The sequence below is a fragment of the Haplochromis burtoni genome, unplaced genomic scaffold (assembly GCF_018398535.1).
Source record: "Haplochromis burtoni strain Fernald_Lab_line unplaced genomic scaffold, NCSU_Asbu1 Contig_314, whole genome shotgun sequence".
Classification (NCBI taxonomy): Eukaryota; Metazoa; Chordata; class Actinopteri; order Cichliformes; family Cichlidae; genus Haplochromis; species Haplochromis burtoni.
This window is the reverse complement of record NW_024582675.1, coordinates 493,900-519,659: the sequence shown is the minus strand read 5'-3', so window position 1 is coordinate 519,659 and position 25,760 is coordinate 493,900. Positions and strand designations below refer to the sequence as shown.

General features: G+C 41.0%; 1 protein-coding gene across 43 annotated transcripts in view; it reads right to left on the bottom strand.

Moving 5' to 3' along the window:
* The window catches only part of LOC102295526 (membrane-associated guanylate kinase, WW and PDZ domain-containing protein 1), a 137,360-nt gene that overhangs the window by 14,061 nt on the left and 97,539 nt on the right, over positions 1-25,760 (bottom strand). For 11 of the 43 annotated variants that reach the window (XM_014339721.2, XM_014339729.2, XM_042228249.1 and 8 more), the window contains exons 13-32: positions 17,244-17,275; positions 16,105-16,149; positions 15,629-15,673; positions 14,536-14,580; positions 14,074-14,118; positions 13,708-13,752; positions 13,457-13,501; positions 12,961-13,005; positions 12,092-12,136; positions 11,196-11,240; positions 10,756-10,800; positions 10,390-10,434; positions 10,139-10,183; positions 9,683-9,727; positions 9,211-9,255; positions 8,929-8,973; positions 8,403-8,447; positions 6,115-6,361; positions 2,098-2,189; positions 1,154-1,346 (exon numbers count right to left, since the gene is read on the bottom strand). In XM_014339721.2, coding sequence (XP_014195207.1) covers positions 1,154-1,346; positions 2,098-2,189; positions 6,115-6,361; positions 8,403-8,447; positions 8,929-8,973; positions 9,211-9,255; positions 9,683-9,727; positions 10,139-10,183; positions 10,390-10,434; positions 10,756-10,800; positions 11,196-11,240; positions 12,092-12,136; positions 12,961-13,005; positions 13,457-13,501; positions 13,708-13,752; positions 14,074-14,118; positions 14,536-14,580; positions 15,629-15,673; positions 16,105-16,149; positions 17,244-17,275 — 1,284 coding nt within the window. Of the gene's footprint in view, positions 1-1,153; positions 1,347-2,097; positions 2,190-6,114; positions 6,362-8,402; positions 8,448-8,928; positions 8,974-9,210; positions 9,256-9,682; positions 9,728-10,138; positions 10,184-10,389; positions 10,435-10,755; positions 10,801-11,195; positions 11,241-12,091; positions 12,137-12,960; positions 13,006-13,456; positions 13,502-13,707; positions 13,753-14,073; positions 14,119-14,535; positions 14,581-14,732; positions 14,736-15,628; positions 15,674-16,104; positions 16,150-17,243; positions 17,276-17,835; positions 18,050-25,760 lie in introns of those variants that run through there. The other 32 variants (XM_042228267.1, XM_042228266.1, XM_014339723.2 and 29 more) reach the window with 32 other exon arrangements.

Below are 25,760 nucleotides of genomic sequence, written 5' to 3'. Positions count from 1 at the left end.
TGGTCTGCCTGCTCTATCTGGACATTTCATTCCACATTTCATTTCCTGTACAGCTGCTCAAGGAAGGCGCCTCATATTCTCGACGCTCCGAGGCAGACAGGGAGCAGCAATGCACTAATGTCTGGCTGCTGTCATTGGGCCGAAGGTTGGCCACCCTCTCCATCATATTTATGGGCCTTTTTTTTTTTTTTAAAGGAGCAGAGCTGTGTTGACCGGAGTGAAGTCAGCGGTGGGGCGTGGGTGTTGGCTCGTGGTAGCGGCTGACCACTTCCACACCCACACTAAATTCTAAAAAGGTGAAAGGTTGACCTTAGATATATATTAAGAAGGCCTCTGAGCTCCTGATGGAAGTATGACTGACATAAATGTGGCTGTTGGTAAAGCAGGGAGTGCATTTCTAAAACTGAACAATGTTTTACTGTAAGCAAAGCTGCAAAAACCGAATATAAATGAAGCCATCTCAGACTGCTCTCAAAACTGATTCAATACACATTAAAATTCAATGACATGTTATCAGTGAATACACTATATGTAAACAAATTGATCAGTTAGAGATATTTATACTTTTTGCAATTTATAAAACAAAACAAAAGATTACAGTTCTGCTAATTCTGAATCCTGCATAAAGGAATCTAAATAGAGAAACAAATGATGGTCATTTTTGGACTATTGGTCAACAAAGCTACTAGCTTAACTTGAAACTACTTGAAATTGGATCCTGACTGTTTATAATAGGATGAAATTAACTGACTTAATAAAACATGTTCTGATTGGTTGCACTGTGGACGGATATACCCGTTTGTCTTTTGCAGTACACTTTAAAAGTGCTGCAGTATTATTTGTCACTGTTATTTGAAGTAAAATCAGTAGAATTCAATAATAAATGGACTGCCACATTCTTACGGTACTATTTTCTATCCATCTGTGTATTTTCACAGAACCACATATTGGTGGATGATGTATCAGAATCAGTTTTCCCTTCAGTATCTTACACACTTTGCTATGTGGACTGGAGTAAATGACCTACTCTACGTCCTGAGCCACAACAACCTGAGTGTATTCTTGGACTTCAGTAAAAACCCTCTCTTGGACCTCTTAGGAGGTCTTTAAAAAGCTTAAACTACTCCTCCATCTCGAGCTGCTTGCTTCTCACCAGCGTAAGTGCTTTTGCGCCGCACTGTGAGGTTGACATGGCCCTGCTTGGCAGCCTGCTGCATCAGCTGGACCACCAGTTGGTGCGACTTTCCCACCACCGCAGTTCCATCCACGCATATCAGCTCATCACCAGATCGCAGGCGTCCATCTTCATCTGCAGCCCCGTACTTGACTATGTGGCCAATGTAGATCTGAAACGCAGCAGACGAATGAGGTTGCCGTGCATTCGAAACCACGCGTCGACAAAGACTGCGCAGCTATACGTTACGCCGCACCTTTGCAAAATAAATGCATGGAAAGCGATCAAGCGGTATTCTAAAAAGAAAAAGTACGACATTAAAGTGCATGACATATAAAAATGTGTCGATTTTCTCAGCGGCCATAAACTTGGCATGCTGCACAGCTACAATTTAAACTTCAGCATTAAATCTTTACTATTCTCTCAAGCCTGTAACAGCAGTAACCCAAGCAAAGCTCTAAAGTAAATCATTATTTTTTTCCCCCTTCAAGAAAAGCAGGGGGGGGGACGCAGTGCAGGCTAGTGTAAACAAGAACAAACAACTTTGACTCTTTAAAGGAAAAGAAAAAAAGAAATGGTGTGTGTGCAGGGTTTTTTTTTCTTCCCTGACTGGTTAAGGCTACATTGGTCAGATCAGAGAGAAGCAATCACAGATATGAAATTGCTGAATTCCAATACACAAGCATGGACACGCACACAAGGGGAAGATAAGAACTGTTGTGTTGAGACTGTTGAAAGAAAATCCTATAGCTGCTGCTCCCACTAGTGCTGGGAATATAGCATCCTTTTCATCATTCAAGCTACACAATCTTGTCAGTTTATCCATTTCTTTGGAGATGTACGGTGAAAAGTGAGGAAATTGAAACGCAAACTGGAGAGATTTCAGCCGTGAGATTGAAAAAGATTGAGGGAGAGAGACTCACAGGCTCTCCTGGCTCGTTGCCTCCGAGGATCCTGAAGCCGAACCCCGTGTCCTTTCTCCACAGGAAAATGTCCTGCTCCTGGAAGTCTGGAACTGTGAAATCAACAAGCTGCCATAAACACTTATGCACAAGCACAGTTGGCCTTGTGGGAACTCTATTCCTGCACCGTGATGCCTTCAGACATTTCATTTAATACCCTCAGGTACACAATAAGCCAACCACAGTGTGAGCATAATGAATACACCTGCTCTTCTGAAACAATCAGATATGTTTGTTTATGTCAGCATGTAAATACTGTCATCATTTGTGTTCAAAGCTTTGTCACTGTGGTAGCACACTGCACAAAGACAGTAAAAAACAAAACAAACAAAAAAAACGAGCCATCAAAAGATAAAAAGGATCTATTTTGGGCCAAGAGTATAATTTTAGAGCTAAAACAAACTGGCTGAGAAAAAAGATATCGGTGTCCATCGTTCCCATAATTAGAAACGATCAGATTATAATTCCCTTCTGATCGTTTCCGAGTATAGTTTCACTTTCTTGCAGCTTTTTGAGACAACCTTAGAGATGTTCAAATGGGCTACAGAGTTTGTCTTGTGAGGTGATGTGTGACACGCGATGCATCATTTGGCTATGCTGGAGTGCACCTTCCACCTGACCCCCCATCCTGAGTATGGCTAGTCACAGCACACTCGTAGCCACGAGGCAACCGTGTGCGTACGCTAGTAACTCGAAAGGTGTCGCGATATAAAAGAGGCATCGCACCGCAGCGAGTGACAGCTCATGGTTAATGTAGCAGGGGAGACTGAAGCGAGCTCAGAGCCCAGAGGACAGGAGGAGATGATTTGCATGCGTGTGGCCTTATCCCATTGTACATAGGAGCTTCTTTGCTTTAAATACGCGGCTTTGAATCCCCATATGAGTACGTGTGCATGCATTTCCATGGGCGCAGATGTGTTATGTGTGCAGACAAACATCTCTCAGGGAGATTTCCTTTTTTGCTCCAGCTGAAGCTGCTGCTGCCAAGGCCGCTAAAACCACTAAGAGAGGGTGGGATGGCAGAAAGCATAAGCAGTCTGCTTCCAATCTGCTCCTTCAGTCAACACTTAAAATCCCCACGGAGCGCAGCTATCTCTTCCAATCTATCACAGGGTTACTGTGGAGGAACCAGAGGAGGAAAGAGTCAAAGGCTAACTGTCGCAATCTGCACCCGCACTCAGGAAGGTCAACTGCACACGCTGCTCCTGCCCATTAATAGACCCATAAGTGATCCCCACAGTGAGGCAACTGGGCATGAACGGATCAATATTTTCCCAAGATAGACGGCCCTATTCAAAGCTGTGAGTGATGATGCTACAAAAAAGGAGATTATTATTATTTTTTTTTTTTTAAAAACCCAAAATAATCATAATGAAGCCCAACAAAAGCACGAGCAAGCTTCCTCCGCTTTTACAGCAGGCTAATGCTGTGCGAGATTTTGGGACGTTTTCTTCCTGCAAATGGAAATCACTCCCTGCACGGTAAGTTTAAAGACCTTGATCTCAGCAGAGTTTTTCATTATAGTGAAAGCTGCATGGAAAAATGTCTCTGCCCTATCCAAGGCCTGAGAACTATGGAGTGAGTTTTATGGAGAGAGCTCAATGAAGCGTGAGGAAGTGGAGGTTTTACACCTGCTGTTCATCCCGTGCTGTTCAAGGTATTTCTCCTTGTGACTCTATACCTCAGAGTGCTCAGCTTTCTCTTATATTTCTCTTTACATCCCCTTCAAATGTTTTGATCAACTCTCCTATTATTATTCTTTGTTTTTACTTTTCTAACATTTTACCAGATCAAACTGGCTGGGCAATTTAGAAATTCCCTATTGGGATGTCATCATATGAGGGCGGGTATGTAGACAACATCCCTCCCGCCCTTGGTTGTGGATTCTTTCACTCCATTTCTATTATTGTTATTCATTTATTTATTACAAAATCAAATACTATTGACTCAACTAATCATGGCAGCTTTCCAACAGGTGTCTGAACCACTGCCTACGCTCAGCTCTTCATTTTTCATTCTTCTTCATCTAAATAATGAAAATCCTCAACAAGTGCGCCTGGAAAACTGATTAGATCTTTAAAAAATAAATAAATGAAAGAATAAAAACCCTTTGCAGATGTCTCTTTTTTTTTACTTGACAATGAATATGATGGTTATTCTTTTTAATTAGAGCAATCCCCTTGCTTTGCCAAGGCGGGGGGGTGGGGAGGTTTACAATCCGCCAACATCTACTCCACTCTTGTACTAATTATACACCATGTGCCTCTTAAGGGAAGTCTAAAATAAAAGTGTGTCAGTGGTGCTGTTGTCTGGCACTGGGTGAAAGCGGCAACTAGTAATTTTAAGAGGACACAATCAACAACACACTGGAGGCCTACATGTCTACAGCTAGTAACAAAGTAACAAAGTAGCATGCTAGCTCTTTTGGAAAATACTATTACTATTCAGTTTCTTGTGGAGTCTCAGTTTCAAAGATTGACACCACTTTGATAGCTGAATGCTAAATGTGAAAGAAAAGCCAATTAGCTTAGCTTGGGGGAAAAAAAACCAAGGAGATGCTTGCCATGGCTATGCCAGAAAAAAATACATGTACCTGTAGACATAAAGCTAGATTCTAGTAATTTTACAAGACAGCCTATATACAAACAAATGTAAACGGCTTTCTTTATTAGCTAAGCTCCTCATCTACCATCACTGACATCTATCAGCAGTTTTCCTTCAAGGCAGTGACGGAGTACATATGAAAATATGTAGGTGAATTGATTTTACATTCTACAATGTCCTCCCAATGTAAGGTTTATGCCCTAAATTAACAGTACTGATAACTTCCAAAATCTTTATTTATATTTATTTATTTTTCTGTAATGGTAAATCCACCAGCATCCACAAGCTCTTTTATCTAAACCAGCAGTGGGGAACTCCAGGCCTCAAGGACCGGTGTCCTGCAGGTTTTAGATCTCACCCTGGGTCAGCACACCTGAATCAAATGATTAGTTCATTACCAGCCTCTGGAGAACTTCAGGACATGTTGAGGAGGTAATTTAGCCATTTAAATCAGCTGCGTTGGATCAAGGACAGGTCTAAAACCTGCAAGACACCGGCCCTCGAGGCCTGGAGTTTGACACCCCTGATTCTAAACCATATATTTAACCTCCTGGGACCTGGCGTCCACATATGTGGACATCGCATTTTGGGTTATTTAGACCAAAATACTCAATTTTGCTCTACAAGGGCCTGATATCCACGTACGAGGACATTATACTGCTACTGTTCTATCGAAATTTTAAATGAATATCCTCATATGTGGATCTCATTTTTCTTAGAAACAAAAATTAGGTAAAAAAATTAATCTGGTAATTCTTTGTTTTTACATTCATCAGGTCCCAATCAGCCCAAATATCAAAGAGAAGTTAAAAATGCATGCTGTGGAAGAGTTCAGGTCTTAGGAGGTTAATGCCAAATGCTTTAAATTCAATATTTTACATTAAAGAAAGCTGAAAAAATAGCAAAGCTCAATTATGCTCATTAATTTGCACCCCTGAACAGAAAAGTTTTACTGGTTGAACAGAACATCAGACTTTAAAAAAAAATGTATATATAATTTCTGACTTCTCTGTGAAGTCCAGTGTGCCAGCTCAAATTTGGGTATAAAAATATTAATTCAATTTGTCATTTGCCTAATAAATAATAACAACAAACAAATTTCTTTGACAGACTCCTACAATATTTATGTTTTATTGTTTTATCACAGGCGGTATAATATATTTGTTAATCACTATGTGCAGTGGAGCATTTGAGCGCAAGCCAGTCTTTAGTAAAACATAGATCAATAAATAAATATAAATATCTGACCCAGCTTACTTACAAGCACAAAACGTTCCCCAAAATGAGCAGTACCACCAAGACACCAAGGGTCTGCACCGAGCCAATACCCCATGCTGCCCTCATCCAACCGCCACCAGAAATGAATATACTTACGCCTACTTTCATACATGCTCCTGGACTGGGCCCAAATCTTAAAGGGGTCCGGTTTTCTCTGGATGGTCCCGTCTCCTGGGGAGTCCTGGATTGGGAGTCCCGGCAAAGGCTGCGAGGGAGGTGGGGGCGCGTTGCTCTCACTGAGAGCGGGTGCCAGGGAAGAGTGCACAGGCGAGTCTGCGTGCGCGCTCCGGTGGCTGGAAACACTATGCTGGGAGCTGTTCTGGCTGTCCTTTCTTGACAACTGCTGTTGGAGAAGCAGATCAATATCATTTGACTGTTTCAAATCTTCTGCACAGGAGCATGGAAGCTGAACTCAAAAATGACTGACAGGAGGAGACAAAAACATTCAAAAAAAGAAGGTTATTGCATCGTCAACAGCGGAATAGAAAATATGAATCTGGGTTGTGGTTTGTGAGAGGAGGAACAGGGACAGCGGAGATGTGAATACAGAGCAATTCTGAATTAGAGTTCAAAAAGATTAAACATGGCTTTTCCTTGGGGTGAAAGGAAGCACATTCTAAGAGTGTAATGTCAACCATTGTCGTATTGCTCCCTTATTTAACACAAAGAATAATCAAGCTGTTTTATGCAGAGAATTCTTTTAAAGCTAACAAAGAAGGAGAAAAAAAAAAAAAGAGGACCTCAATGGTTTCTCATGATTAAGTCATTCAGCTATGGGAGAAAACTGTGGAACTTACAAGAGTACATTGCCTATTCCTTTTGTTTAACAGAGTGGAATGTATTAAGAAGGAGCTGCATTCCCTGCTGTATATGGAGGGATAGTCACAATGAATAAAGCACTCCAGGGTTTTAAAAAGAAGAGAGGACTTTACTGGTGAAGGTAGAAATGTAAAACTGCTTATAAATTGCGACTCGCCCCTCAATAACATGCGCACTTAAGCATCTGTTCGAGGATTCGAGCTGAGTAAACCTCACAATCCCGAGCTCAGGCACAGGTACGCTGCGAGTATCGGTAAAGATCCTGTTTGTCATCCTTGTCACAGCATCTCTCCTTTGCAAGCATCACATCGTCACCATTGGTCTGCAAATTCTCCAATGCTGCGAAGAAGCCAGCGACGTGAAAGGGTTACGGGGCAGAGCTCGGGAAAGAAAGGCCGATATTTTAAGACGGTAAGCGAAAATGACAGCAGTTCAGTCTCTTCACGTCACGTGACTGCACATTACTTTGGACGCCGAGGACAAAAATATACCAGGAAAGGGTGGAGGCAAGTGGCTCGTCTGTTCTCAAATATCAAAGTGTTTGGCCTTCAAAGTGCAGTCATGTCTTCACACTCATTACTCGCTGAATCACTCTCCTACACCTCTGCAATTCATGTTTATATTCATCATCCTTGTTAGACATAAAATAAGCTTGATGCTTTAGGAAATATTAAGTCGGGGCTGTGGCTCCAGCTGGAATGCTTACTCTGCTGGTGCTGCAAATAACCTCACTAGGGTTTGTGGTGTACTTAAAAAAATAAAATAAAAAAAATCAATAGAGTCATATACTTAATCAGAAATGCAGGTCGTGTTGATGCTAAAGTCAGACCTGAGGACTGATTCTCAAAAGAAAAAAAAAAAAACCCCAGGCCAACCAATCTGTATTTTTTTCGTGTTGTTTGATGCACAGAAAGTCCAAATCCGATCCCCCTCTTAAATGAAAACAAATCTCCTATACTTGATGAATCTATTAGATTTTGACCTTCTGCAGTCATTGCGTTGTTCCTCGGTGGCCTGCGAGTAGTTTAATACATGGGTTTGTGCTGCTCCAATAACTTATTAAAGAGACAGAAGATGGGACGCGAGAGGCATTGGTAGGTGGGGCAATGAAAGCAAATCCTCACTGCTTCCTAAGACTCAGCTCAGTCCTGCTTAACGTGACGCATCACTGGTTTAGCACACATACAACTTCTTAACATAACATGCATTTAAAAAGCATACCCATCACCTCGATTATCTGCTATAGAAATCCCATCATAATCATATACCCAGCATTAATATCATCACACATCCCAACAATTTTCTTCCCTAGCTAACTGAAATCAGATAGGGTGGTCTCTATAAGTGGAAGCCAGTGGAAAATCATCCTGCAAAACTATTCTATACTATTACTGTACCTTCACTCAGACACAGCTAATAGTGACTTGATGTTTTAGCACTGGCAACTTTTCCATCACCTCTGTTACGCTTTCAAGAACACCATCACCATTACCTAACTAGCACCACCATACATGACATCAATCTCCCACCAAAATTCTGTACTGTATCTAAATTATATCACATACCCTTCTAGAGTAATCGTTGTATGGAGGAGCCATCGCAAAATCATCCTGGAAAAAAAAAATAATGATAAAAAAAATGAAAATTGCAAAAAGCTCCTGAAATATGTGCAGAAAGTGGTTTAGGCATTGTCTCAACAAGGCATCAGATGAAAAGCAGCATTTTTGGTCGACAGTCTGTTTATATTATACTCTACACCAATATAAGGGCAAATTCTGGCTTTTAAAACAGCACACTTATAACTTGAATGATGGTCCCTATCTTATTAAGCCTTAAGGACAAGGCATCTAAAACAAATTGAACATTTTAGCTCTGTCCTGCTATGGCACAAATAGTTTTTCTGCAGCACCCAATCAGCCTCAGATATCCAAACATGTTAAAAACATTATGATTTTTCACATTTATCAGTGGGAAGTTGTTCATCAGCTCTATTATCTGCTGTAAGAATTCAATTACTGTTATCAACCCATCACCGTTATCCAAACCGGTCATTCCCAAAACCTTCACCTTCTCTAAACAAAGATCACATACCCTCCTTCCATAAGCTCTGTACCGAGGATCCATCTCAAAATCATCCTGCAAAACAAAATTGGCAATCACAGATTGAGTCTACAAAGTGCTTTAATAATCAAAGTTCTAAACTTCGAGCATTTTAGCCTCATACACTAAATGCAATGTTAAACATTATGTAATGCTAAAATGATCATTGGCACCTTTTTCTTTGTGTCATTTATCAGCCTATGATTATCAAACCAACACCAATATCACGACTTATTTCTAAAGCCTTCACCCCATTTGAACAATATCACATACCCTCCTACTGTTATCTGTGTATGAAGATTCCGCATCAAAATCATCCTGCAAAACAAAACAAAGTTTAGCTCCTTGACTCTTTATTGAAGCCTCTTGATCTTGTAATATGTGCAGAATTTGGTTTAGCATTTGAAGGGCATCATCAAACGCAATGTTAAACATTATGCTAAAGATTATGCTAAATATTATGTAAGGTGGGATGCTAAAATCTACATATGTCATTCAGTATTAATGGTGCTGTCACAGATATACACTATATCGGTCCATATGTACTACTAAATTAAGAGCAATAACTATATTGCAGGGCCTCACATAAATAACATCTTGCATTAAAATATTCTATTGAAACTTCATGCATTAAACCCATGATCTTTGGCACCATGCCCATTCCCTCTATTGTTTTTATAAGCACCATCTACGCACACAAGGTTATTCGCGAAAAGTTTCAATGTATCTAAATGACATCACGTACCCTTATTCTGTTATCTCTGTATGGAGGAGCCATCGCAAAATTATCCTGAAAAATATATATTTTTTAAATGAATACAAATGAATACAAAAGAAGCTCCTGAAATACATACAGGATGTGGTTTGGCAATAACTTGCTGAAATAAGCTATCTGGGTAGTAGCATTGGTTGCTTCCAAAAAAAACAAAAAAAACAAAAAAAAATGCATTAATGTGTACAATACAATCATGAACACTGACTGTTAAATTATGTGCTTGTAGTGAGATAAATGTTCCTCTCTGTTATTGAGCCTGAAGGATGCAATATCTCCCCAAAATTAAAAGATTAGCTGTGTCATGCTAAGCTGCCAACATCATCACACAACCAAAGAGTAAATACAGTAAAACATTATGCATTAACACATTTATCATTGGGAGCTTAATCGTTAAAATCTTCACGTCATGTAAACAGCATCACATACCCTCCTAATGTTCTCTCTATATCGAGGACCCGGCTCAAAATCATCCTGCAAAACAATATTGGCAAACACATTTTCAGTTACATACAGTCTGCACAATCCCTCTATTAATAAAGGCATTACATCATGCAGCATTTACACTGCTCTCCCAGGCACCTTATCCATCACCTCTCTTATGAGCTAAGAATTATAGAACCACCACCAATGACGGCTCATTCCTAAAACCGTCACCCCATCTAAACAATAACACATACCCTCCTAGTGCTATCTGCGTATGAAGATGCCACCTCAAAATCATCCTGCAAAAGAAATTGGCAAACATGTCCAATCTAATAATGCCTGAATGACACTTCTAAACTGCAACAAGGCCAGTGTAGCACCCGAGCTCCATGCTATGGCTCCATGCTCATGTAATATGTACATTTATGTAGCACAGCATTAACAGTCATAAGTAGTTTGTTGAGTCACACATAATATCGTTCTGTGTGAGACAATTTAAGCCTGAATGCATTAAAATATGATCACTTTGTATTAACATTATAAGAATACCATCTCTATCATCTGCCCAGCACCAGTATGATTACACCTCACTCTCAAAAACTTTAAATGGCATCACGTACCCTTCTTCTATAATCTCTGTTTGGAGGAGCCATTGCAAAATTATCCTGGAAAATAATAATAATATAAAACTTAATACAAAAAAAGCTCCTGAAATACATGCAGAATGTGGTTTGGCAATAACTTGCTGAAATAAGCAAGGCTGTCTTTTAAAGCACATTATCTGGGTTTGGCATTTGTTCCTCTCTGTTATTGAGCCTGAAGGATGCAATATCTCCCCAAAATTCAAAGATTAGCTGTGTCATGCTAAGCTGGCATCAGGCCTGACTATGTTTTATTGTCTTTATGGACTACAGAATTAACAGCAATTTAGCTTTTGTGTCGCACACAGACAACATCACACAAGCAAACAGTAAATAAAGCAAGAACATTATGCATTAACACATTTATCATTGGCAGCTTAGTCCTAAAATCTTCACGTTATGTAAACAGCATCACATACCCTCCTAATGTTCTCTCTATATCGAGGATCCGGCTCAAAATCATCCTGCGAAGCAAAATTAGCAAACACATGTTTAGACTATAGGACCCTTTTATATTATCAAGAGGAGGGTTCTATTTTAGTTTAGCAACTAGACTTTTTGCAATGTATTCATGATTGTGTAACATAGGCAGATTGTAGTTTGCTAACATCTTGCTAAAATAAGCAAGGTCTTCCATTAAAAAGCATCATCTCAATGATGGCATGCATTGCCACACCTGAGAAGCTAGCATTTGAGCTCTAAATGGCTCCTTCCTTTTTAACATGATGGTATCGGCCTCCAACAGGAATGTTAAAGTTTAACTCTGTCACCAGCAGGAATGACTCATGTTCACTGTCTTTATGCACTGTAACGCAAGGAGTCATAATTTCTTTGAGGTGTGACACATAAATAGCCTCATACACTAAACGCAATGTTAACCTCCTAAGACCCGAAGTCTTTCATGACATGCATTTAAATGTTTTCTTTGCTATTTGGGTTTATTGGGACCTGATGAATGTAAAAACAAAGAATTACCAGATTTTTTTTAACCTAATTTTTCTTTTTGAGAAAAATGAGATCCACATATGAGGACATTGGTTTTAAATTTCAATAGAACAGTGGCAGTATAATGTCCTCGTAAGTGCATATCAGGTCCTTGTAGAGAAAAATTAAGTATTTTGGTCTAGACATCCCAAAATGTGATGTCCACATATGTGGACACCGGGTCCTAGGAGATCAAACATTATGTAATGCTAAAATGATCATTGGCACCTTTTTCATTGTGTCTTTTGTCAGCTCAGGATTATGAAACCACCATCAATATCACAATAACTCATTGCTAAAACCTTCACCCCATCTGAAGAATATCACATACCCTCCTACTGTTATCTGTGTATGAAGATTCCACATCGAAATCATTCTGCAAAACAAAAATTGGCAAAGACATGGTCTGTTAGACACAGTCTACAGGGTCCTTCTAACAATATCAGAAAGAAAGATCTGTACTAAAACCAGCCCAGTTTAGCACTTGGCATTTTTGATATAGAGTCATGCTTGTGTCCTTTGTTATTTCAGCATTGTCTTGCTGAAATAATTTAAGACTTTCTTGAACCCGCCTTGAATATTATCTGTGAGAAGAATCCACATCAAAACCATCCCGCAAAAACAAATTGGCAGCCATGTTCTGTCAGACAAAGTTTAAGCAGGCAAAGTTTAGCTCCTGGACTCTTTATTTAAGGCCTCTTGATCTTGTAATATGTGCAGAATTTGGTTTAGCATTTAATGGGCATAATCATGATGGTGGGATATGTTCCTCTAAAACCTAGATATGTTGTTCAGCATTGGTGGGGCCGTCACAGATATACACTTATACAGTGCAATACCATCATGAATGATAACTTGAACTGTATGCCGATCACAAGATGGAAGGTTTCCGTTTCATTTAGCCTGAAGGTACAGCACCCAAAGGGAGTCTTAGTGCTGTTCTGAAAAATGAGCAGCAGGCCTAAATTGGGTTCACTGTCCTTATGTACTACTAAATTAACAGCAATAACTAGAATGCAGGGCCTCACATAAACAGCATCTTGCATTAAAATATTCTATTGAAACCTCATGCATTAAACCCATGATCTTTGGCACCATGCCCATCCCCTCTATTATCTTTATAAGAAGACCACACCGTACCATCTACGCACACAAGGTCATTCCCGAAAAGTTTCAATTTATCTAAATGACATCACGTACCCTTATTCTGTTATCTCTGTATGGAGGAGCCATCGCAAAATTATCCTGAAAAATAAGAATGTGCAGAATGTGGTTTGGCATCGTCTTGGTGAAATAAGCACGTCCCTCCTTTAAAAGGAATTATGTGGATTGCTCTAAAACCTATAGATATTATATTGTAATCCAATGCTGTCACAGAAACAGCTTTTTAAAACGATTTGTTTTTAATGAGATTGATAGTTCCTCTCTTAATTAACCGTGAAAAACATTGGGTTAAGCAGAACTTCAAAGTTTACCATTGTCCTACTAAGCTAACAGCCAGCTTGACTTTGGTTAACTGCCTTTGTGTACTACAGAATTAACAGTCATATTTACTTTTCTGACAACCAGACAGTTAGTAAAACCAGTATGAACATGATTATCACTGACAGCTTATTCATTGCTTTCATCCGTTATAAGAACACCATAGCCATTGTCATTCATAATACTTCCACCACCTCTGAATAATATCACATACCCTCCGAGTGTTATCTTTGTATCGAGGACCCGGCTCAAAATCATCCTGCAAAACAATATTGGCAAACACATTTTCAGTTACATACAGTCTGCACAATCCCTCTATTAATAAAGGCATTACATCATGCAGCATTTACACTGCTCTCCCAGGCACCTTATCCATCACCTCTCTTATGAGCTAAGAATTATAGAACCACCACCAATGACGGCTCATTCCTAAAACCGTCACCCCATCTAAACAATAACACATACCCTCCTAGTGCTATCTGCGTATGAAGATGCCACCTCAAAATCATCCTGCAAAAGAAATTGGCAAACATGTCCAATCTAATAATGCCTGAATGACACTTCTAAACTGCAACAAGGCCAGTGTAGCACCCGAGCTCCATGCTATGGCTCCATGCTCATGTAATATGTACATTTATGTAGCACAGCATTAACAGTCATAAGTAGTTTGTTGAGTCACACATAATATCGTTCTGTGTGAGACAATTTAAGCCTGAATGCATTAAAATATGATCACTTTGTATTAACATTATAAGAATACCATCTCTATCATCTGCCCAGCACCAGTATGATTACACCTCACTCTCAAAAACTTTAAATGGCATCACGTACCCTTCTTCTATAATCTCTGTTTGGAGGAGCCATTGCAAAATTATCCTGGAAAACAATTTTTTAAACACATGAATACAAAAAAGCTCCAAAATACATGCAGAATGTGATTTGGCAATAACTTGCTGAAATAAGCAAGGCTGTCTTTTAAAGCACATTATCTGGGTTTGGCATTGGTTGCTTCACACACAAAAAAAAAAAAAAATCATCATTTTTGTGTACAATACAATCATGAACACTGACTGTTAAATTATGTGCTTGTAGTGAGATAAATGTTCCTCTCTGTTATTGAGCCTGAAGGATGCAATATCTCCCCAAAATTCAAAGATTAGCTGTGTCATGCTAAGCTGCCAACATCATCACACAACCAAAGAGTAAATACAGTAAAAACATTATGCATTAACACATTTATCATTGGGAGCTTAATCGTTAAAATCTTCACGTCATGTAAACAGCATCACATACCCTCCTAATAATCTCTCTATATCGAGGATCTGGCTCAAATTCATCCTGTGAAGCAAAATTGGCAAACACACATTACTCTGCAGGGTCCTTCTAATAAAACCTCAAATGAAAGTTATAAAAAGGGTCAGTTTTGCGCCTGGTCTCTGATGACAGAGTCATGGTTATGTAACATTTACAGAGTGTAGCGTGCGATCAACTTGCTTTAATAACAAGAGGCTTTCTTTAAAAGTCATGATCGGGATGGTTGCTCCAAAACTTGCATATATAGTGTATCATTGGAGCTGCTCTCACAGATGTGTGGATCAACCATACTGTATGTAATAGCACCATCATGAGTGCTGGCTTTTCAACAGCGCACTGATAATGAGATCAATGGTTCATTTCATATTCAGCAAGAAGGACCCAGCATTCAGAAGGTCCAAAGCTTGTTGCGTCACACCTAAGCAGCCTCGTAGAGCTGAAATGCATTATGCAATAACACCAGCACTACTGGCACTTTATCCATAACCTTTACTTTTTGCTGAGGACACCAGAACCATCATAAACCCACCACAGCCTAAAGCCGTTCTAAACATGATCACATACTCTACTAGTGTATTTTCTGTAAGGCTAATCCAGCTCAAAATCATCCTGCAAAACACCCCCCCCCCCCAAAAAAACAAAACAAAACAAAAAAAAACAAAACAACATGCTCAGTTTACAGACTCTTTCCCACAACAGGTCAGGTCAGCACCTGAACTCTTTAAAAAGAGAGTCCTGCTCATGTAATATGTGAGGAATGCCGTGCATTATTTTGCTGAAATAAGCAAGGGCTTTCTTAAAAAAAAAAAAGGCATCATCAAGATTGTGTCATGTGTTGCTCTGAAATATGTTTTTGTTCTTCAGCATTACTGGTGCTTTGAAAGACGTGGGGATTACTCCTGCACTAATGCACTCCATCATGATTGCAAGCTTTTGAAATGTGTGCTGATAACAAGATGGATGGTTTCTCTCTTATTTAGCCCGAAGGTACAGCACCCAAAAGGAATTTTAAGTTTTACCAGTTTAGCTCAGTCAAACCTTCTCCCCATCTTAAAAAAAAAACATCACATACCCTCCTAGTGTTAACTCCGTATGGAGGATCCAGCTCAAAATCATCCTGCAAAATGAAATCGGCAAACACGTTTTGTTAGACACTGTCTACAGGGTCTTTCTGGTAATACCTGAAATAAAGACTTTTGAACTGTACGCTGATAAAACGATGGATGGTTCCCATCTCATCTAGCCTGAAGGTACGGCACCCAAAAGGAATTTTAAAGTTTAGCTCTGTACTGCTCTGTCACCTGCAGACTCATGTCTTTATGCACTGCATTATGTAGTGACATAAGAGTCATGATTTGATTTGTCACACATAAATAGCCTCATACGCCTAAACACAATGTTAATGTTAAACATTATGTAATGCTATAATTATCACCGGCAGCTTATCCACCATCTCTTTTATCAGCTAAGGATTATCAAACCAACACCAATAATATCATAACACCTCATTTCTAGAAACCTTCCCACCAACTAAACAATATCACATACCCTCCTACTGTTATCTGTGTATGAAGATTCCACCTCAGAATCATCCTGCAAAACAAAATTGGCAAATACATGGTCTGTTAGACACAGTCTACAGGGTCCTTTGAATAGTGCCACCAAGTAAAATTACTGAAAACATTCTGGTAGCTCACTGCCCAGACTGTCCTGTATTTATAAAACAAAGTTTTGGTTATTCATAGATTTTTTTAAAAGTTGGTTATAGATAAATATTTAAAAAAGAAAAATTAGTAGTAGATAGAAAAGCTCCTCTTTTTTTTTTTTTACTAATATTTAACAGTTTATGTCTTAAGTAACTGCTTTGGTGTAGTGAGAATGGCAATGGTGAACGTCTTTAAGCTGTAAAACTTATGAAAATACAGTTAAAAGTTTCATTCACATTTTCCAAAGCCAGATTAGATTGGAGTCTTTACTAGGCCATTTCTGCCCCCCTCGCCTTATGTTTAACATCGCTTCTCTATAAAACTGTAAAATATCCTGCACCTTTACTGGTGCCTACACAGTGGGGGGGCTTACCCATGCTGTGCGCATCATGAGTGACGCTTGAACTGTACCACTTATGCACAGCTATGAGAATACCATTAACTACCCAACGCTAATACTACAGCACCATCATTTCAAAAGCACCACTGCATATCCTCCTAGTGTAATCTCTGTGTGGAGAGTCAAAATCATCCTGCAAAACAATATTGGCAAACACGTCCTCAGTTGCAAAGTCTACAGGGGTCTCTCTTTTAATAAAGACATTACAGGATGGAGCAGTCTCTCAGCTGTGATCATACATCAATGCTCACACTGCAAACTTAGCACCCAGTGCGATGCGATCATCAGCGTGTTAGCAACCCAGCTCACGCGGTGCATCAAAGCTCCTCGTCCCATCCCCCGTCAGAAGGGGGGGGGGGCTGATGTGAAGCTACAGGAATCCGCCCCCGCACAGTACAGTATCCCATGTCCACAAACCGACCCACAACATGAGCACAAGTTGCAGCGCACAGAGAGGAGTTAGAGATGAGGTGGGAAAGGGAGAGATGATGATATTGAAACATCCCTCAGAAAGATGCACACATGTGGTTAGAGGACTGAGGTGGATGGATGTAAAAATTAAGATTAAAACAACTACTTACCAGTTTTGGGCTCTTCTTTGCAGGTGCCACTCCTGTGAAACCAGACAGAGAAACGGAAGGGAAAAAAAAGAGAAAGAGAAAAATGTTACCAAAGGAGTTAGAACATTTATTTCACATTAAAATAAAGGGGAAATTAAAAAAAGACATGGGTGGGGGGAAAAAAGATTAACGCAGACTCCCCAACATTGTCACAACAGAGCAAATCTAGCTCTCGTCTCATTCTCTTTCCTTTCCTCTCTTTCCCTGCTTGATTTCATTCGCTCGCCCCTCCGTGGCTTACGTTTTGGAGGAGGGGAGGTGTGGGGGAGGTGGGGAGCAGGCAGCGCGTTCTATCTGCATCGCTGCCGCGGCCAGCGTTTTGGCTTGACTGGTGCGGCAGAAGAGCGCGGCCAGCGCCGGGGGGCTAACCCAGCGCTCCCGAGACCCTGGCTACCCAACGGAGGCGCGCACAAGTGAGCGTGTGTTTGAGGGAGGACGAGTGAGAGTTAAGGGGAAAGACAGGATCCTGGAAAGCACCTAAAGCGAATAAAAAGAAGATTGTCAAAGAGGAGAAAAGCAAGCTTTGCTCTGGAGTTCCTGGCCGTAGCATTACCCATGGAGAAGGAGTCCAAGATATTGAACATTAAATTATAGGCAACCGTCAGTTCCCCTCTTACTGAGACCATCTTCCTGTGTCCGCTGAGCACCGCGCTCCGCTGTCAAAGGCTCCAACATCTATAGGCAGTTGGCGCGTCCTCCCAGTCTTTCCCTTCCCTGCTGCCTTTTCCTTTTTTTCCTGTTCCTTTCTCTCTCTCTTCCTCTCTCTCTCTCTTACTTCACTGCACACTGTCCTCCCTCCCTCCCTTTTCTTCCCTCAGCATCATCACCCTCCCTCCCTCTTCTTCTTCTGTACGCTCCATCCCAGCCTCCCCTCCCACCCCCACATGCTGGTAAACATCTACGCAGCTACACATGCACTCTCACAGGCAGGCTTCTGACACAAATCAAGGTGTGCTTAAAGTATGACAGCCACGCTGCTTCTGCCCAAGTGAGCAGTGACCAGACAATATCGTTTGCAGCAAGATCGTTGTACCCGACAAAGCGCGCGCACAGATGGAAAAGACTGACAGATTACTGAAATACCAACACAGCTCAGCTCCGACCAGGTAAATGCGCTCCTTAAACACATCGCTCCCTCCCTCGGCTCTGTGTGAAAAAAGCGGCAGTGTGAAGTCACGGATATGAGAACGCGTGGAGGAGTGCGCGAAAGAAAGAAAATACAAGAAGTGTGGTTTTATTTCCCTCTACAACGTTACAGTTCAGCAGCGAGTGGAGTGCTGGCCAAACACAAGCTCCTCTGACATACAAAAGATGTGTTAAAGCACGCACAAGAGTAGGCTGTGCTTCATCTGCGAAAATGGGCCACTACTGTGTGTCAATCCTTTAGGGAAGATGAGAGGATAACATCTTACACACACACACACACACACACACACACACGCGCTCTTGTCTTCTTTATCTCTCAGACATCTGGGTTCATTCACAACTGACAGCTCCAGCTGTGTTGCGTCTGCAGTTCTTCCTTCTTTCCCCGCTACTCCCCTTTTCAAATCGATAGGAATCGTTCATTCAGAAGTGCGAAACAATCTGATATAAAAAAATAAATAAATAAAAAAAAGGATGCATACTAGACATAATCCCACTGAATCCCAAGGTTTTCTCTTTGGACCGAGGAGGCTGTCAGTCAAGGACTCAGGACAGTGTTTTACTATCCTTCATCTGTCCACTGCAATTGATCTGCCGCTGCTCCCTCTCAGTGCCTCTTAGCGGCTCTGCAGCCTAACAAAATTCAGAATTTCATAATGTGCAGCACATGTTTTTTGCTTGCTTTTTTTGATTAACAGCTTTAAAAATTGAAAGACAAACTGAATATGTTTGTTATTTAAACAATAACAATATGACAGGCGTTCATTTTTGTGCTTGCAAGCTGCATAGCGATATTTCTAGTCTTTTAATGATGCTGTACTCTAATTAGTTGCAAGATACTCCACTAGGTGTTTTGACAAGCGTGCCACAACTTCCTCAGTCTTTTGTTGCCTTCGACTCAAACCTCACTTGAACATCAAATTCCAGTTTAATAGACTGAAATCTGCAAGTGCATGAATTCCATTTAGAGTTTATGCTTTTGTTTAATATTCCAACTTTTTGGAGAAACTACATCGGATAGGAAAAACTGAGATAAATCAATTATTGAAATAAATGGCGGTTTCAATCATAAAGCAAATAAAAACAGGGAAAACACAACTGTGCAAAGGTTAGCTTTACATCTGTGTGCGTCTCTCAGATCAGAAGGGATTGTGAATGTTTGGGCCAACCTCCGGTCCTAATTACACACACAAGGAGGGAAAGAGCATTTTTAGACAGGTGGGCAATTTGGCCTGGCCGGCAGACTGACAGCCTGAGTGAGAGAGCTCAGCTAAATCCTCAGCGCCTCCAGCTCTCAAATAATGGACCAGAACCACTGTGGGCCCTTTTGCTCATTTTACTCTGCTTAACAAATCTTAAACACGAGTGGCACGAGACTCTTTCGTAAGAGCCAATAATCCAACTACTAGGATTTTTCTTTTTTATGATTGAAGATATCAACAGAGCGGCGTGAATTTCAAAGACAGGAACGTAATGAACTCTACTGCATCTTTGAGGACTGTGACAGATTAATTTAAGTAGCTTGAAGTAATACTTTTGTTTGATTGCCAGAGGAAATAAAACACCTGAAGTTGAGGGAAGATGACTTGGTTTTCTTTTCATATGAACACCCTGAGTTTACCACAACAAAGAATTTTAGGCAAAAACTAGCACAGTTTAAAGTAAGAACTGTTACTAACAGAATCAATACATAAAAATCGAAGCACTGACACACCAAGTCAAAATCTGTGTGCAAAAAATTCAGCAAAACAAGCTGCCAAAGGTGGGTACAGTCTGACAAAAGGCAGTACACCTTGTACACGACCCTGCAACAGATAGAAATTGTTGCACCAACCTGGCAACCCAGCAGTTACTAAACGGAAGCCATTACTAAGCAGATTATGTTGTCTGTCCACAGTGCGTGTCTGTGTGTATGTGCTACTAGGTCTCGGCGAGGAGTGATGGCTTCCAACAGGCAGGTCCATCTGTCACCGTGGCGACAGTGCCTGGTGACCGTGGGGAACTGACAGATGGTCTCTAAGCAACGCTTGTTGTGGTGAGCTGCTTTCTGCTGTACAGTGAAGGAGTGAAAAGCTCATATCAGCCGTGTCCATCGGCATCCTGAGTGTGACAGTCATGCTAAGTGCAGCGTTACTGAGGATCCTTCTATGTGTGCCTGTGTGTAAATAGAGAAATTACAAGTGCCAGTGTGGCTAAATAGCAAAGATGACCAGGTTGAACAGGTTAAAAAAGAAAAAGAAAACGCAGTGGAAGGTAACAGGTTTTCTTATGGGGAAAGAAACTGTCCTTTCTTCCCTCTTTAAATTAAAAATGGTGAACTGGGGAGTGTTTCTCTTCTAGAACTTTAAATCTGGGGTGAAATCCCCTCCTCCCACAAATGCACACATCCGCCCAGGGGAGACCCCAGCGCAAATTATCTGCGGAGCATTGTCATGGAAACAAAAAGATGGTGCAATGTTGGAGATTTACGACTCGCCCAGTGGCTACAGAGGTGTGAAGACATGGGAGATTGGTATGGGCTCGGAGAGCGAGAAAGGCTCACTTCGTCCCCGCCGTGCAACAAGCAATGATTCACCAACTCGAGCCCCTAGCGAGCCAAAAAAACGAGCAGAGGTGAATCGTGGGCACCCGGTGGGCAGGCTGCTCCCGCGATCATTGCTTTTCTGAACTGCAATGCTGTTCGTTATGGTGCCACTGGAACGTTCAGTCAGCAGAATTTTTAATGCGAAGTGGGCAAAAATACAACACTTCCTGCCCATACAGTGAATTGATTTCCTGCTTTAGTCTGTGCAGGGAGCCATCATCAGCGTTTATCTCTTTCTAATGGCTGTGTAGAAGACTGGAGACACTAAACGAGTCTTATGAATGTGCGTGCCGGTAACTCTGAGTTTGTTTATGTGGGTTATGCAGTTTCACATAATTGTGTTCCCGTCTATCAGTGTGCGCCCTTAAAGAAAACAGATCCGTGGAGTGCTTTTTGACAGGAGGCACTTACAAGCCATCAGTGCACTTGCCCACCATTACGCCAATAAGAGCCATCTACAGTGACAACGACCCACTTGGTGTTTTTACCTTCATACCTTCCTTAATCCTAAGGTTACCCTCCTTATGTTCCTTGCATGCTGATGGAAAACACATAGGGAAACTTGTATTTAAACTGTGATTGTCTTTAAGGGTACATGAAGTCTCCTGCATGCTGCATAGAGATAAATAAGGGGATTTTGCCCTCTTGCTATAACACCAAGGCTTCGATTACAGTCTTTTGTGGACCCGGACATGCTGGAGACACCACATCTCCTGTAACTTCTCTGACGTCCGTTACCTGGTTAGCAGGCACGCGGATGTTTTCACTGACCCTTGTGGTCGCTTTCAAATGAGGAAATTTACATCACTCGGTCCCAAGTGAACTCTAGTGGACTTGTGAATGCTGTTTCTAGGATGATTTGTAAGTGAATGCTAATAGAGTTTTCCAAGGAGCCATGCAGTTAATCTAAAGTCTTGGACACGTCTTTGGGCCCCTCATTTATTCAAAGGAAATAAAAGAAAGTAACTTTACAGGCAGCGGGGGGTTCATCAAATACTTTGACACATGAAATAATTTAAACCTCTTGGCTGTTTCACTCCTGTAACCCGTTGCTTGCTACGGAGAGAAAGGGTCCATATCTCACTTTGAGAGCAGAGACGCAAGAGGCCTGATTGCCAAGCAGGGACTGTTGTGTCACTGATGATTGATGAGTCATGAAGTAGAGGGAAAGAGAGGAAAAGACAGAGAGCAGAGCATCATGGGGGTTTCTACACTGCTCTTTCATCATCTCTCTGATCCTCTGACATCGTTCCTGCCACCATTTTTTTCCCCTTCTCCCCTCATCCACTGCGGCTCCAGTTAATTAAAGGAAAAGCCTAAAGCCTTGCCCCTACGGTAAGGGACTCCATGGGCTCTGTTATGCTTTACGGGTTTTTTGCTGGCTTGTTTTTAGGCCTTTTGTCCCCTTAGAGGAAATGGTCGGAGCAAATCAATGCAAAGTTGTTTTCACTGATTAGATTTATCCTATAATTAAACCTTTCCACAGTGGTTTAAGAGGTGTCTTTCAGCATGACAATGTCCTCACCCATAGAGCTCGAGGAGGTTACTGAATAGTTTGCAGACTATGATGCAAATGCTGGTAATCACATGATATACCTTTTACAGTCACCTGATCTCAATTCAATTAAATACCATTGAGTGACTTAACACGTGTTGCACAGCATTGTCCACCACCATCAAAACACCAAATGAGGGAATTGATTGATACACTGTATTAGTGGTTATTTAATGCTTTAAAAATAAGAAATTCAGTAACCTATTTTGTTCTGGACATAAACTGCTGTGGATGCTGGGAGGAGGCGGCACTGAGACAAGAGCACGCAGAGCAGAAGGGAGAGAATTTTCTCCTCTAATGTTCATTTAATTGGAATACCAGAGGAAAGCGCCATCAGAACATATCAACAGCCAAGGCATGTTGTTTTTAATTTGTTGGAAGAAATTTTTAATTTGTTTTAGCTTCCGAATCAAGAACATCACAAAAGCTACTGTATCCAAACCTTTATTATTAACCTTATGATATTTTTGTCCTTCTTCTTATTACTAGGACATCAAGCAGAGCTTTAATAATCCCTCTCAAAGAAAAAAACTACCAAGAAATACATGGAACTGTCAGCTTAACGACATTCAAATGACCATTTTCATTATTTCACTTGTAATTAGTATAACAGATTTCCACATTTCCAAAACTGTCCCTTGTATCTGGGCTTCGCCACTGTTCACACAGTCACTTTAGCATTCACCTTGACCACAGTGGTGTTGAGAACTCCCTTTTTATGAGCCAGTTTAAAGTATTGTTTTCCTAAGTCGTTCCTCTATTAACACCTCCGGTTTCCACCATTCTTCCGCCTCCCCCTAGCCCGTGCTGCCAAGCTGCTTCCTGAGCGAAATGTGGGTAAAACCTACGCTTACATTATGTTGTCAGATTACAAGTAACAAGCTGTGTCTGTGCTGTTAGTCGATTACTCACACCCTCATCGGGCCTGCTTGTTTGCAACCCTATGCTCATTTGCGCTGCCATTAGTAAACTACATTAGGTTATTATTGAGCTGAAGTGGCTGTGCCTGTGTTTATAAATTTACACTGTGTTAATAGATTACCCGGAGGACTTTCCACTCCCATTGCTCCCATTTGCCCTGCTTAGTGAATCAGGCCCTTAATGTAAGTTGATTTTTCCTTTAATTTGTCATCCAGAGGTACGTATCCTTCCCCCTTCATGTACATTGGTATGACCAGTTTGCTGCTAGCCCAGCACGCATTACCGTGCATTCCTGCCTAGATTTTCAAACAGGTAAAAAATGAAAGAAAATAATGCAACTCTGCATCCATGCTGAGACAAATAGATGTAGTTTTTTTTTTTCCTGAGCTGACTAATGACACGAGCTGCCGGAGCTGCTAGGAAGCTATGTTTCAGAAAAACTGCACCGAAACTAGTTTTCACTGACAAACAGCTATACAACAGGTGTATGCACTCCTATGGACAAAAGAGAGTGGGGTAATGGAAATTAGCATCTATGCAACGGCAAGACATCAGGGGCCAAAATGAATTATGCTGGTGCATCAGTGGGGGCAGGAGAAGACAGGCAGGGGAAAATGAGACCATTACAGGAGTGTAATTAGACAAATGAAAGCACAATGGATTACGAAACCTGACTGAGGTAATAAATCATTCGTGCGCGCTTATAGGAAGTACATGACACAGTGTCAAGTGTCTAAAACCCACTATTTAACCTACGAAGCACTGTTAAAGTGTCTCCACGCTGACCCGTAGCTCTTCCTCCAAATCTATTGAATGAGGGAGAGAGGCAAGTGAGAGGGGGGGCATACTGTTGCACGCAGCGGCTTTAACGAGTTCGCTTCTTCGCGCGCTAGTCCTCAGGGATTGGCTCCCATCTTTACGTGGGCGAGCAGGTGTGAATCTCCATCCTGGCAGTGGGGGAACAGAAACGGAAAAGGAGGGGCGGAGGAGAGGTGGATTTCCACCAATTAAGGCTGAACCAGAGTCCTTCTGCCTTTAATCTACAATTGGATGCATGATCATGAGACTGGCTGAGTGAATGCCTGTAAGCACGCAGCGTTTGGTTGGAAGGAGAGAGACACAGAGAGAGAGAGGGAAGCAAAGAAAAGACGTATGTGTATTATAAGCAAAGCTGACATCAGGACCCCAATTAGAGGCCAGTGTGCTTTGCTGCTACTGGTGGAGTGATCCTGATTGAGACAGCAGTGAAGAGAGTGTGAGCAGGACAGTAATTAAGGCACCATGACTAGAGCCTTAGATGATGTGCTCCCCAGAGTGTAAATGTAAAAAAAAAAAGAAAAAAAAAGAAATACACATGACAATCGAATGATGAACAGCAGCGCGCGCACACACACACACACACACACACACACACACACACACACACACACACACACACACAAAATGTGCAGCCTAAACATGCTTAAAGACTCTAAAGGATGGGAAACGTGTGGGAAGAAGGGATACACAGTGGGACACTGTAAGCTTTGATGGAGAAAAAGGGACCCAGGTATTCGCTCATTCTCTTAAACTGATTTAACCAGCCATAAGATCTAAACAAAGTCTACTCATCAATCCTGCCACAAAAAGGCCATAGGAAAAAATGATTTGTCCAGTGAGAACACATTGGAGATGCGATCAAAAATGGTGCTAAAGCAAACATTCAGCGAATCAGCAGAGAATTAATTAGGGGAAAATGAATTGTCAACTATTTTGTTCACTTCAAAGTGTCATTGCTTAAGTTATTTATCAAGATAATAAACATCAATAATCTGTGTCTTCCAGTATTGCAAAGGTCAGAATTTGCTTAGATAAAATTGAAAAAAATGATCAAAAGCAAGCTACACCTCACATCACGATACTAGATTGGCGCTACATCATGCTCACATACCAGTATCCCTAAAAGAGCTGGAATTTAGTTTTTGGGTTTCATGTGGTTTATTCTTGACTAGCTAGCACCCAGGAGAGAACCACTGCTGTGCACCGGGTATTTTTAGTTGTCTTTGTGAGTTTATTCTGCAGGCTGCTGTCTGTTTAAATGAAAACTCATTATATATTGATTTCAGATTCACGGCCAGAAAAAACATCTGAGGATGTCTGCTTTATTTCCAGGAAACTTAAACTTACATTTTCTTTCCTTCTTTTTTTGATAACTTTTATTCTTGCATAGACTTCATAGCTTCACAGCTCTCAGAATTCAATTGTTGGAAAGACATGAGATTTCTCAGTACTA